Raw genomic sequence first — 14,487 nt, forward strand, 5'->3', positions numbered from 1 at the left:
TGGGAACAATGGGAATTAGGACAGGGAATTCCTCAGTTCCAGGCAGCCCCTGTTGTGTTTGCATTGAAGGGAGAATTCCAGATTTCTAGTGAGTTTTTTCCCCACCTCGGGAACCCCACATTTTCCACCTCAGGAATTCCATGTTTCCCCATCAGAAATTCCCACATTTTTCCCTCGGGAATCCTGTGTTTTAGCCCTCAAGGAATTCCATGTTTTTACCCTAAGGAATTCCCACATTCTCCCCTCAGAAATTCCCTCATATCCACCTTAGGAATTTTGTATTTTCCCCCTCAGGTCCCTCTCACCTCACAGATCCTTTTCTGCTGCTCCAATGTCTCCTTGGGCAGCTTCTTCCTCTCGATCTCCATGGACAATCCCACAATGTATTCCCGGCAAATGGCGACCAGCTGCTGCGCCTTCGGGACAAATCCAGGGATCAAACCCTTCCCTGGGGACACCCGGCATCGAGATTCCCACATTTCCCCCTCAGCAATCACATTTTTCCCCTAAGGAATTCCCCCATTCCCCCCTCAGAATTTCCCATTTCCCCCCTCAGGAATTCTCCCATTTCCCCCCTCAGGAATTCTCCCATTTCCCCCTCAGGAATTCTCCCATTTCCCCCCCCCCAGAATTCCCACATTTCCCCCTCAGAATTCCCACATTTCCCCCCTCAGAATTCCCACATTTTCCCCCTCAGAATTCCCATATTTTTCCCCCTCAGAATTCCCACATTCTCCCCTCAGGAATTCTCCCATTTCCCCCTCAAAATTCCCGCATTTCCTCCCTCAGAATTCCCACATTTTCCCCCTCAGAATTCCCATATTTTTCCCCCTCAGAATTCCCACATTTTCCCCTCAGGAATTCTCCCATTTCCCCCTCAAAATTCCCCCGTTCCCCCCTCAGAATTCCCACATTCTCCCCTCAGAATTCCCCCATTCCCCCCTCAGAATTTCCACATTCCCCCCTCAGGAATTCCCCCGTTCCCCCCTCAGGAATTCTACCATTCCCCCCCCCCTCAGGAATTCCCCCATTATTCCCCTCAGGAATTCCCCCAGCTGACCTCGGCGATCTCCTGCTTGTTGTCCACCACCAGCAGGGGCACACTGAGCAGGATCAGCCGGAATTTCTCCACGGCCTCCTCGAACTTGCCGGCCGTGGTGAGCTGGTAGCAGAGCTGGAGCCGCTGGATCAGGTCATTGAGCTTCAGCCCCACGGCCGGCAGCGCGTTCTTCAGCCCGGCCTCCTTCCTGACATCCAGAATTTGGGATTTAGGGAACAGGGGTTGTGTGAGCTCCTCCTTCCTGACATCCAGAATTTGGGATTTAGGGAACAGGGGTTGTGTGAGCTCCTCCTTCCTGACATCCAGAATTTGGGATTTGGGGAACATGGGGAGAGCAGGGGTTGTGTGAGTTCCTCCTTCCTGACATCCAGAATTTGGGATTTGGGGAACATGGGGAGAGCAGGGGTTGTGTGAGCTCCTCCTTCCTGACATCCAGAATTTGGGATTTAGGGAGCAGGGGTTGTGTGAGCTCCTCCTTCCTGACATCCAGAATTTGGGATTTGGGGAACATGGGGAGAGCAGGGGTTGTGTGAGCTCCTCCTTCCTGACATCCAGAATTTGGGATTTAGGGAGCAGGGGTTGTGTGAGCTCCTCCTTCCTGACATCCAGAATTTGGGATTTGGGGAACATGGGGAGAGCAGGGGTTGTGTGAGCTCCTCCTTCCTGACATCCAGAATTTGGGATTTAGGGAGCAGGGGTTGTGTGAGCTCCTCCTTCCTGACATCCAGAATTTGGGATTTGGGGAACATGGGGAGAGCAGGGGTTGTGTGGGCCAGGCGAGAGTGGGATGGAATTCCAGGAGCAGCGAGCCCAGAGAATTCCTGGGAGTTCCTTCCAGGGATGGGAATGCACCTCCCTGAGCCCCTTCCAATGGCTCCTAACCCACCTTCCATGGAAAAATCATCCCAAATATCCAATTTAAACCTCTCCTGGTGCAACTTGAGGAGTTCCCTCTCATCCCTTCCCTGTTCCCTGGGATCAGATCCCAAATCCCCCCTGGCAGATCCTGAAATTCCCCCTGGATCCCCCTTTTCTCCAGCCTGATCCCCACCCAGCTCCCTCAGGATTCTCCACCCCCTGTTCCAGCTTCTCCAGCCCCATTCCCTGAACACTCCCCGCTCATTCCACGAGGATCCAGCCCCAAACCCACTCGTGCCCCCCCTCAATTCCCAGTTCTCCCCACAAACTGGGAATTCCGGCTCCTCCCCACCCCTGGAGGTGATTCCCAAGGAATTCCCAGTGTCCAGACAGGAATCAGCCACAGCTCGGACTCACCCACCACATTCCCAACCTCACAAATCCAGGATTTCTCTCCAGGAGGAGCACAGCATTCCCAGGAGCCTGGAAAAAGCCCTGGAATACGGGAAAGGCGCTTCCCAGTGCTCACCAGTTGCGGTGTGGGAACCCATAGAGGGCAGGGAGGCTGGGAAGAGCCTGGAATGTCGTCCTGCCTCGGGAAAAGGTCTGCAGGAAGAGCTGCTTGTAGGGGCCGAAGTTGGTCACTCCCACCTGGTCATGGAGAAGCTGAGGGAAAAAAAAAAAAAAAAAAAAAGAAATTAAAAAAATAAAAAATAAAAAATCACGGACTGGGTCGGGGAAACCTGGATCAGGCAGAGCCCAGGTCTCCATCTGGGGTCACATCCACAGAAAAAGAGGGATGGGATATTCCCAAATGGACTCCCAGTGAAGGTTTGGGGTGGAGAGGGCAAACAGAGGGGGAAAGGAGGAGTTTTTCCAAGAAAAATTCCATGGAAAACTCACCCTCATGGCTGTCTCAAAGGATCCTGCCAGGATGTGATCCACGGGGAGCTGGGAATTGTTACACCACACCTGGAAAAGAGGGAAGGGGAAGAATCCAGGTGGGATTGGGACGGGCAGAGTTCCCATAATGGAATTCCCATGATGGGCTCACAAATCCACCCCCCCCCCCCCAAAAAAAAAAAACAAAAAAAAACAAACAAAAACAAACAAACAAAAAAGAATGGGAAAAGGAGGGAATTCCCGGTTTTCCGAGGAAATCCAGGATTTTACCTGGGCTGGGCTGGTGCCTTTGGTGGGGGGCACGAAGAATCCGTCCTCAGCCACTCCCGCAGGGCCGGCGGGCACATCCTGAGGGAAAATCCCGGAATTCCAGCTGAAGCCCCAGCTGGACCATCCCACAGAACATTCCCTGCTTCCCCAAATCCCAAGGAATGGGCGCTGGGATTCCTCGGGATTCTCCTACCAGCTCGGGGGGAAGATCCAAATCTTCTTCCACTTCCCATCCTCCTCCTTCCTCCTGCCCTCTTCCCGTTCCCTCCTCTCCAAATCCTTCCCCGGCATCCACGAATCCGTCTGCAGGGAGCAGGGAATTCCACAGGGATCCCATGGAGCACAGGGAATGGTTTTTCCAAGGGGAAATTCCGGGAATTTTCCCACCTTCATCCAGCTGCAGCTCGGCGTCCTCGCCCCAGCCCTCGGTGCCCACAGCGTCCATGTCCATGTCAGCGGCCAGGGCTCCTCCTTTCCCTAAAAAAAAAAAAACAGGGAAAGACCCTCGGGAAGGAATTCCACGAGGGGAAAAGCCCACCCTGCAGCTGTGCTGTCGCATCCCCCCGGTGGAATTTTTGGGATTTCTGAGGGTGGGGTTGGAGCTCCGGGATCGTGGGATCAATCAGCTGGACACTCGGAATTCCAGGAATTCCCTCCCAGGGATGGGGATCCGACCCTCCCTGAGCCCCTTACGATGCTTCCCAACCCTTTTTCCATGGAAAAAATCATCCCAAATTCCCCACCCTGGCACAGCTCGAGGCCGTTCCCTCTCGTCCAGTCCCATTCCCCGGGATCAGATCCCAAATCCCCCCCTGGCAGATCCCGAAATTCCCCCTGGATCCCCCTTTTTCTCCATCCTGAGCTCCCTCAGGATTCTCCATTCCCTTTTCCCGCCGCTCGTTCCATGATTTCCCACAGCCCTGGCCATTCCCAGGGGTCAATCCCAGTCCTGATCCCATTCCAGGCCCTTCCCACATCCCCTGGCCTCACACCCAGCTCCCTTCCCAGAACATTCCGCGGATCTGCCACGACCACGGGAACCTCCCCCCCCAGCGCTGATCCCAAAGCCCGGGAATCCCGGGAATCCCGACCTTTCCCGGCGATGGAGCCCTCGAAGAATCCCTTGGACACCGTCAGGAGGGGCCAGTTCGTGTCCAGGGGCAGCACCGGGGCCGGGGGCTGCAGCAGCCGCGCCTCGGGATCCACGGCCGGGATCTGGGACGTGGCGGGAGAACGTCGGGATACAGCGGGAGAATACCGGGATACACCGGGAGAACGTCGGGATACACCGGGAAAACGTCGGGATACACCGGGAAAATGTCGGGATACACCAGGAAAACGTCGGGATACACCGGGAAAACATCGGGATACACCGGGAAAACGTCGGGATACACCGGGAAAATGTCGGAACGGGCTGGGAGAACGTCGGGATGGGCCGGGAGAACGTCGGGATGGGCCGGGAGAACGTCGGGATACAGCGGGAGAATACCGGGATACACCGGGAGAACGTCGGGATACACCGGGAAAACGTCGGGATACACCGGGAAAATGTTGGAACGGGCTGGGAGAACGTCGGGATGGGCCGGGAGAACGTCGGGATGGGCCGGGAGAACGTCGGGATACAGCGGGAGAATACCGGGATACACCGGGAGAACGTCGGGATACACCGGGAAAACGTCGGGATACACCGGGAAAACGTCGGGATACACCGGGAAAATGTCGGAACGGGCTGGGAGAACGTCGGGATGGGCCGGGAGAACGTTGGGATACACTGGGAAAATGTCGGGATACAGGGGGAAAATGTCGGGATACACCGGGAGAATGTCGGGATACACCGGGAAAACGTCGGGATACAGCGGGAAAATATCGGGATACACCAGGAAAACATCGGGATACAGCGGGAAAATATCGGGATACAGCAGGAAAACGTCGGGATGAGCCGGGAAAATCCCATTCCTTGGGATCCTGGCCCTACCCTGAGGTGGGGATGCTCTTCTCTCCTTCCCAAATTCCTGGAGTTTCCCAGGATTCCTCCCATCCCCACCCTCCCCTCCCTCCCAGATTCCCAGAGTTTTCCCAGAGTTGTTTTCCCGCCGTTCCCACCGTCTCCTTCTCGGGATCGAAGGATTCCCGCAGGCTCTCGGCCTCCTCGTCCAGCCCGTGCGTGGCGGCCGTCAGGAACGCCAGGGACTCTGGAATAACGGGAATGATCATGGGAATAATGGGAATGGCCACGGGAATGGCCACGGGAATAACGGGAATGGCCACGGGAATAACGGGAATAACTGGAGTAATGGGAATGAGGACTGGAATAATGGGAATAACCACTGGAATAACGGGAATGAGGATTGGAATAATGGGAATAACCACTGGAATAATGGGGAATAACCACTGGAATAATGGGGAATAAGCTCTGGAATAATGGGGAATAAGTTCTGGAATAATGGGGAATAAACTCTGGAATAATGGGGAATAAGCTCTGGAATAATGGGGAATAAGCTCTGGAATAATGGGGAATAAGTTCTGGAATAATGGGGAATAAGTTCTGGAATAATGGGGAATAAGCTCTGGAATAATGGGGAATAAGTTCTGGAATAATGGGGAATAAGTTCTGGAATAATGGGGAATAAGCTCTGGAATAATGGGGAATAAGCTCTGGAATAATGGGGAATAAGTTCTGGAATAATGGGGAATAAGCTCTGGAATAATGGGGAATAAGCTCTGGAATAATGGGGAATAAGTTCTGGAATAATGGGGAATAAGCTCTGGAATAATGGGGAATAAGCTCTGGAATAATGGGGAATAAGTTCTGGAATAATGGGGAATAAGTTCTGGAATAATGGGGAATAAGCTCTGGAATAATGGGGAATAAGCTCTGGAATAATGGGGAATAAGCTCTGGAATAATGGGGAATAAGTTCTGGAATAATGGGGAATAAGCTCTGGAATAATGGGGAATAAGCTCTGGAATAATGGGGAATAAGTTCTGGAATAATGGGGAATAAGCTCTGGAATAATGGGGAATAAGTTCTGGAATAATGGGGAATTATTACCACTGCAGTAATGGGAAATAACGGGAATAACTCCAGGAATGAAGAGAACGTGCACTGCAATAACAGAGATGCCTGGGGATCCAAGAGCCTTTCCTGAGCTCCCGGGGCAAAATTCCCATCGGGAAGCACTCCCTACACCCAGAATTCCCATCGGGAAGGACTCCCTGAGCCCGGAATTCCCGTCAGGAACGACTCACTCTGGCCGCAGTTCCGCAGGATCCGCACCCTCTCGGCCACGTCTCCCAGGTACAGCGCGTTCTGGTAGTGCCCGCTCATGTCCTTCCGGATCTCCGCTGGGCCGGAGGGAAACGGGAATCACCCGCCATTCCCGGGAATTCTATACCGTTCCCGGGAATTATGTACCGTTCCCGGGAATTCTATACCGTTCCCGGGAATTATGTACCATCCCGGGAATTATGTACCATTCCCGGGAATTATATACCATCCTGGGAATGATATACCATTCCCGGGAATCATCCACCATTCCCAGGTATTATATACCATTCCTGGGAATCACCTGCCATTCCCAGGAATTCTATACCGTTCCTGGGAATTCTATACCGTTCCCGGGAATTATGTACCATCCCGGGAATTCTATACCATTCCCGGGAATTATATACCATCCTGGGAATGATATACCATTCCCAGGAATTCTATACCATTCCCAGGTATTATATACCATTCCTGGGAATCACCTGCCATTCCCAGGAATTCTATACCATTCCCAGGCATTCTATACCATTCCCAGGAATCACCTGCCATTCCCGGGAATTCTATACCATTCCCAGGAATTCTATACCATTCCCTGGAATTCTATACCATTCCCAGGTATTCTATACCATTCCCAGGAATCACCTGCCATTCCCAGGAATTCTATACCATTCCCTGGAATTCTATACCATTCCCAGGTATTCTATACCATTCCCTGGAATTCTATACCATTCCCTGGAATTCTATACCATTCCCAGGTATTCTATACCATTCCCAGGAATCACCTGCCATTCCCAGGAATTCTATACCATTCCCTGGAATTCTATACCATTCCCAGGTATTCTATACCATTCCCGGGAATTCTATACCATTCCCAGGAATTCTATACCATTCCCAGGAATTCCATACCATTCCCAGGTATTCTATACCATTCCCAGGAATTCTATACCATTCCCAGGAATTCCATACCATTCCCAGGTATTCCATACCATTCCCAGGAATTCTATACCATTCCCAGGAATTCCATACCATTCCCAGGTATTCTATACCATTCCCAGGAATCACCTGCCATTCCCAGGAATTCTATACCATTCCCAGGAATTCTATACCATTCCCAGGAATTCTATACCATTCCCAGGAATCACCTGCCATTCCCGGGAATCACCTGCCATTCCCAGGAATTCCATACCATTCCCAGGTATTCTATACCATTCCCTGGAATTCTATACCATTCCCAGGAATCACCTGCCATTCCCAGGAATTCTATACCATTCCCTGGAATTCTATACCATTCCCGGGAATTCTATACCATTCCCAGGAATCACCTGCCATTCCCAGGAATTCCATACCATTCCCAGGTATTCTATACCATTCCCAGGAATTCTATACCATTCCCTGGAATTCTATACCATTCCCAGGAATCACCTGCCATTCCCGGGAATTCTATAACATTCCCAGGTATTCTATACCATTCCCGGGAATCACCCGCCATTCCCGAGAACTCCCAACCATTCCCAGTCATTCCCCACCATTCCCGAGAACTCTCCACATCTCCCAGTCGTTCCCCCACCATCCCCATTCCCGGTCATTCCCGGCCATCCCCGTTCCCTCCGTTCCCGCCGGGAACGCCGTCCGTCCCTCACCGATCTTCATCATCTTGCGCAGTTTCTCCAGGTTCCCGGTGATGAGGTAGAGGAAGGAGAGGCGGTCGAAGTTCTTGGTGCGCTGGTAGCACATCTCCACCACCTGGTGGTTCCCCTGCAGCAGGGCCACCTCCCCCAGCTTCTCCCAGCACCCCTTGTCGTCCAGAGCCTTGGCCGCTTCCAGGGCGATCTGATCCCACGGGAATTACGGAATTCCGGGGTTACAGGGACTGGGAACGGGAGCAGGGACTGCAGCGGGGCCACCTCCCCCAGCTTCTCCCAGCACCCCTTGTCGTCCAGGGCCTCGGCCGCTTCCAGGGCGATCTGATCCCATGGGAACGTCCCAAAACATCCAAAACCAAACTTCCCAGAGTGTCCCAGAATATCCCAGGACACCCCGAAATCCCAGGAACGCCCCGGTTCCCGTTTTCACCTCGATGTTTCCGCACGCCAGGGCCAGGCTGAAGCGCGTTTCCTCATCCCAGAACACCCCCAAACCCCTCAGGAATGTCCCAGAACACCCCCAAATCCCTCGGGAATGTCCCAGAACACCCCCAAACCCCTCAGGAATGTCCCAGAACACCCCCAAACCCCTCAGGAATGTCCCAGAACACCCCGAAATCCCTCAGGAATGTCCCAGAACACCCCCAAATCCCAGGAACGCCGCGGTTCCCGTTTTCACCTCGATGTTTCCGCACTCCAGGGCCAGGCTGAAGCGCGTTTCCTCATCCCAGAACACCCCCAAATCCCTCGGGAATGTCCCAGAACACCCCCAAACCCCTCAGGAATGTCCCAGAACACCCCCAAACCCCTCGGGAATGTCCCAGAACACCCCAAACCCCTCGGGAATGTCCCAGAACACCCCCAAACCCCTCAGGAATGTCCCAGAACACCCCCAAACCCCTCAGGAACGTCCCAGAACACCCCGAAATCCCTCAGGAACGTCCCAGAACACCCCCAAACCCCTCAGGAACATCCCAGAACACCCCGAAATCCCTCAGGAACGTCCCAGAACACCCCGAAACCCCTCAGGAACGTCCCAGAACACCCCAAACCCCTCAGGAATGTCCCAGAACACCCCCAAACCCCTCAGGAACGTCCCAGAACACCCCGAAATCCCTCAGGAACGTTCCAGAACACCCCCAAACCCCTCAGGAATGTCCCAGAACACCCCGAAACCCCTCAGGAACATCCCAGAACACCCCCAAACCCCTCAGGAACGTCCCAGAACACCCCCAAACCCCTCAGGAACGTCCCAGAACACCCGAAATCCCTCAGGAACGTCCCAGAACACCCCAAATCCCTCAGGAACGTCCCAGAACACCCCCAAATCCCTCAGGAATATCCCAGAACACCCCCAAATCCCAGGAACGCCGCGGTTCCCGTTTTCACCTCGATGTTTCCGCACTCCAGGGCCAGGCTGAAGCGCGTTTCCTCATCCCAGAACACCCCAAACCCCTCGGGAATGTCCCAGAACACCCCCAAACCCCTCAGGAACGTCCCAGAACACCCCCAAACCCCTCAGGAATGTCCCAGAACACCCCAAACCCCTCAGGAATGTCCCAGAACACCCCCAAACCCCTCGGGAATGTCCCAGAACACCCCCAAACCCCTCAGGAACGTCCCAGAACACCCGAAATCCCTCAGGAACGTCCCAGAACACCCCAAACCCCTCAGGAATGTCCCAGAACACCCCAAACCCCTCAGGAACGTCCCAGAACACCCCCAAACCCCTCAGGAATGTCCCAGAACACCCCCAAACCCCTCAGGAACGTCCCAGAACACCCCCAAATCCCAGGAACGCCGCGGTTCCCGTTTTCACCTCGATGTTTCCGCACTCCAGGGCCAGGCTGAAGCGCGTTTTCTCGTCCTTGACGAAGTGCAGAGCCACCTCGGGGTAGCCCTTGCGCTGCAGGTAGGCGATGATGGACTGCCCCACCAGCTTGGCGTTCCGCACCATGTGCAGCACCTAAGGGGCGTTCCCAAAAAAAAAAATAAAATAAAATAAAATTCGGGAAAAGATCCTCAGTCCTCAGGAGAAGATCTTCCGTCCTCGGGAAAAGCTCTTCCATCCTCGGGATAGACTTTGCCAGGCCTCGTTCTCAAAATCCTCCTGCCCCTATTCCCAAATCCAAAACCCTCGGGAAAAGCTCTTCCATGCCTGGGAAAGGTTTTGCCAGCCCCTCGTCCCAGAATTTTCCTGCTCCTACTCCCAAATCCCAAACCCTCGGGACAGACTCCTCCATCCCTGGGAAAAGCTTTGCCAGCCCCTATTTCCAAATCCCTGGGAACGGCTTTTCCACTTTTTCCCCATTCCCAGATTTCCCCTCATTCCCAGAATTTCCCCCATTCCCGGATTCCCTGACCTCGTCGTATTTCCTGTTGATGAGGGCCAGTTTGAACCTGAACTCGGTGGAGTCGATCCCGAGCTCACCGAGCTCGCCCACGTTCCTCCATCCACCATTCCCGACCCCATTCCCATTCCCAGATTTTCCCCCATTCCCAGATTCCCTGACCTCATCGTATTTCCTGTTGATGAGGTCCAGTTTGAACCTGAACTCAGTGGGGTCGATCCCGAGCTCACCGAGCTCGCCCACGTTCCTCCATCCACCATTCCCAACCCCATTCCCAGATTTTCCCCCATTCCCGGATTCCCTGACCTCGTCGTATTTCCCGTTGACGAGGTCCAGTTTGAACCGGAACTCGGTGGGGTCAATGGTGAGCACGCGGGGCCGGCATTCCCAACCTCCATCCACCATTCCAGACCCCATTTCCCCCCATTCCCAGATTTTCCCCCATTCCCGGATTCCCTGACCTCGTCGTATTTCCTGTTGATGAGGTCCAGTTTAAACCTGAACTCGGTGGAGTCGATCCCGAGCTCACCGAGCTCGCCCACGTTCCTCCATCCACCATTCCCGACCCCATTCCCATTCCCAGATTTTCCCCCGTTCCCGGATTCCCTGACCTCGTCGTATTTCCTGTTGATGAGGGCCAGTTTGAACCTGAACTCAGTGGGGTCGATCCCGAGCTCACCGAGCTCGCCCACGTTCCTCCATCCACCATTCCCGACCCCATTCCCATTCCCAGATTTTCCCCCATTCCCGGATTCCCTGACCTCGTCGTATTTCCTGTTGATGAGGGCCAGTTTGAAGCGGAACTCGGTGGGGTCGATGGTGAGCACGCGGGGCCGGCATTCCCGATCCAGGCAGTAAACGTTGTTGCCCTTGACCCGAGTGACGTAGATGGGCAGGTCCAGGGTGCGGATGATGCCGTGATCCCTGCGCCAGGGGGAGAATTCCCGGTCAGATCCAGGATGGGCACTGGGGAGATTCCCAGTGAGGGATCTCCACTGCCTTGGGCAGAATTCCCGGTGATTCCCAGTGATGATTCCCGGTGATGATTCCCCGGTGATGCGAGCCCCCCGCTCCCCGTGTCCCCCCCGCGATGACACACCGCGATGTCACGGCGTATTTGATGTGGTTGCACGTGGTGTTCCCTGTCCCCATGTCCCCTGTGTGTCCCCCTGTCCCTGTCCCCATGTCCCCTGTGTGTCCCCCTGTCCCTGTCCCCATGTCCCCTGTGTGTCCCCCTGTCCCTGTCCCCCTGTCCCTGTCCCCTGTGCATCCCCCATGTCCCCTGTCCCTGTGTGACCCCTGTCCCTGTGTGTCCCCCTGTCCCCATGCCCCTGTCCCTGTGTGTCCCCCTGTCCCCTGTGTGTCCCCCTGTCTCCTGTCCCTGTCTCCTGTCCCCTGTGTGTCCCCATGCCCCCATGTCCTCCATCCCTGTCTCCCTGTCCCCCTCCCCCTGTCCCCATCCCCTGTCCCTGTCCCCCTGTCCCCCCATCCCTGTCCCCCTGTCCCTCTGTCCCCCCATCCCTGTCCCCCCATCCCTGTCCCCCTGTCCCCCTGTCCCTGTCCCCGTCCCCCTGTCCCTGTCCCCCTGTCCCCCTGTCCCCCCATCCCTGTCCCTGTCCCCCTGTCCCCCTGTCCCTCTATCCCCCCATCCCTGTCCCCCTGTCCCCCTGTCCCTGTCCCCCTGTCCCCCTGTCCCCCCATCCCTGTCCCCCTGTCCCTGTCCCCCTGTCCCCCTGTCCCCCTGTCCCCCTGTCCCTCTATCCCCCCATCCCTGTCCCCCTGTCCCTGTCCCCCTGTCCCCCTGTCCCCCCATCCCTGTCCCCCTGTCCCTGTCCCCCCATCCCTGTCCCCCTGTCCCCCCATCCCTGTCCCCCTGTCCCTGTCCCCCCATCCCTGTCCCCCTGTCCCCCCATCCCTGTCCCCCTGTCCCTGTCCCCCCATCCCTGTCCCCCTGTCCCTCTGTCCCCCCATCCCTGTCCCCCCATCCCTGTCCCCCTGTCCCTCTGTCCCCCTGTCCCTGTCCCTGTCCCCCTGTCCCCCCATCCCTGTCCCCCTGTCCCTGTCCCCCTGTCCCTGTCCCCCCATCCCTGTCCCCCTGTCCCCCCATCCCTGTCCCTGTCCCCCTGTCCCCCCATCCCTGTCCCCCCATCCCTGTCCCCCCGTCCCTGTCCCCCTGTCCCCCCGTCCCTGTCCCCCTGTCCCCCCATCCCTGTCCCCCCGTCCCTGTCCCTCTGTCCCCCCGTCCCTGTCCCCCTGTCCCTCTGTCCCCCCATCCCTGTCCCCCCGTCCCTGTCCCCCCGTCCCTGTCCCCCTGTCCCCCTGTCCCCCCGTCCCTGTCCCCCTGTCCCCCCGTCCCTGTCCCCCTGTCCCCCTGTCCCCCCGTCCCTGTCCCCCTGTCCCTCACCCCGAGGTCACGGCGTATTTGATGTGGTTGGACGTGGTGTAGATGAAGACGCCGCTCTCGTCCCAGGCCCCGCTCTTGACCCGGATGTTCTCATGGATCTGGCACAGGGACTCCAGCTTCCGGTTACAGATCAGGATGGCTGGGAGGGGCAGGAAAAAAAACGGGAATGATGGCAGGAATGGCATCGGGAACGATGGGAATGACAACGGGAACGGCAACGGGAACGATGGGAATGACAAAGGGAACGATGGGAATGACAACGGGAACGGCAACGGGAACGATGGGAATGACAACGGGAACGATGGGAATGACAAAGGGAACGATGGGAATGACAACGGGAACGGCAACGGGAACGATGGGAATGACAACGGGAACGATGGGAATCACAACGGGAATGATGGTAACGGGAACGATGGGAATGACAACGGGAACGATGGGAATGACAACGGGAACGGCAACAGGAACGACGGGAACGACAACGGGAACGACGGGAATGACGACGGGAACGGCAACGGGAACGATGGGAATAACTGGAATAACAATGGGAATGACGGGAACAACGGGAACGGCAACAGGAACGATGGGAATAACAATTGGAACAACAACAGGAATGACAACAGGAGCAATGGGAATAACAACGGGAACAATGGGAATAACAGGACTGGCAACAGGGGTAACAGGGTGGGAATGATGGGAATAAAGGGAATTGAGGAATAATGGGAATAACGGGAATAAATGGGGATGGGAACAATGAGAATCAAGGGGATAATGGGAATTGTGGGAATAACGGGAGCGACAGGAATGGGGATCAAGGGAATTGTGGGAGTAACGGAAATGGGAATAATGGGAATGATGGGAATTGTGGGAGTAATAAGGATAAGGGGAATTGAGGGAATAATGGGAATGGGAATAACGGGGATGAGCGGGAATGATGGGAATTGCAGGAATAACAGGAATGGGGATAATGGGAATTGCGGGAGTAACGGGGACAATGGGAATAATGGGAACGAGAATGGGAATTACAGGAATGGGAACGCGAACGGGCAATCCAGATGGGAATGGGAATTCTGGGAATTGGGATGGGAATTCTGGGAACTGGGGGATGCTTTGAGTGGAAAATCCCACACAGGCCCCCTCCCCCAATTCCATGGGCCTGGAGCCTCCCCTGGATCCGGGATTTCCCTGGATCTCACCGTGCTTGGCCAGCAGGGCCACGTGGGACATGTCGGCCGACCAGATCACGTACTTCACCTTGGAGATCTTCACCGAGGCCAAAGTCCTGGAAAAATCCCAGATCCGGCATCAGGGGTGTGCCGAAACCCAGCCCCGAAACTCCGGGATCCCAAAAAGCATCAGTGGAGCCCAAAAACCCCAGAGGATCCCAGAAATCCCCAGAGGATCCCAAAAAACCCCAGAGGATCCCAGAAATCCCCAGAGGATCCCAAAAAACCCCAGAGGATCCCAGAAATCCCCAGAGGATCCCAAAAAACCCCAGAGGATCCCAGAAATCCCCAGAGGATCCCCAAAAACCCCAGAGGATCCCAGAAATCCCCAGAGGACGGCAAAAAACCCCAGAGGATCCCAGAAATCCCCAGAGGATCACAACAAACACCAGAGGCTCCCAAAAAACCCGAGAGGATCCCAAAAATCCCCAGAGGATCCGAAAAAACCCCAGAGGATCCCTTTTCCAGTCCTTCCCAGCTTCCCACAGGAAAAGCAGGATTTGGGGTGCA

At 55.5% G+C, this 14,487-nt stretch overlaps 1 protein-coding gene across 1 annotated transcript in view; it reads right to left on the reverse strand.

Moving 5' to 3' along the window:
• Positions 1–14,487, reverse strand: part of COPA (COPI coat complex subunit alpha) — a 44,846-nt gene that overhangs the window by 2,790 nt on the left and 27,569 nt on the right. The window contains exons 17-31 of the mRNA XM_062511260.1: positions 13,948–14,033; positions 12,755–12,893; positions 11,112–11,274; positions 9,819–9,965; positions 7,997–8,186; positions 6,341–6,436; positions 5,195–5,283; positions 4,183–4,306; positions 3,479–3,568; positions 3,285–3,394; positions 3,092–3,169; positions 2,822–2,890; positions 2,448–2,584; positions 1,061–1,247; positions 306–416 (exon numbers count right to left, since the gene is read on the reverse strand). Of these exons, the coding sequence (XP_062367244.1) occupies positions 306–416; positions 1,061–1,247; positions 2,448–2,584; positions 2,822–2,890; positions 3,092–3,169; positions 3,285–3,394; positions 3,479–3,568; positions 4,183–4,306; positions 5,195–5,283; positions 6,341–6,436; positions 7,997–8,186; positions 9,819–9,965; positions 11,112–11,274; positions 12,755–12,893; positions 13,948–14,033 (1,816 nt within the window). The remainder of the gene's footprint in view (positions 1–305; positions 417–1,060; positions 1,248–2,447; positions 2,585–2,821; positions 2,891–3,091; positions 3,170–3,284; positions 3,395–3,478; positions 3,569–4,182; positions 4,307–5,194; positions 5,284–6,340; positions 6,437–7,996; positions 8,187–9,818; positions 9,966–11,111; positions 11,275–12,754; positions 12,894–13,947; positions 14,034–14,487) is intronic.

This window comes from Cinclus cinclus, chromosome 31 (assembly GCF_963662255.1).
Source record: "Cinclus cinclus chromosome 31, bCinCin1.1, whole genome shotgun sequence".
NCBI lineage: Eukaryota > Metazoa > Chordata > Aves > Passeriformes > Cinclidae > Cinclus > Cinclus cinclus.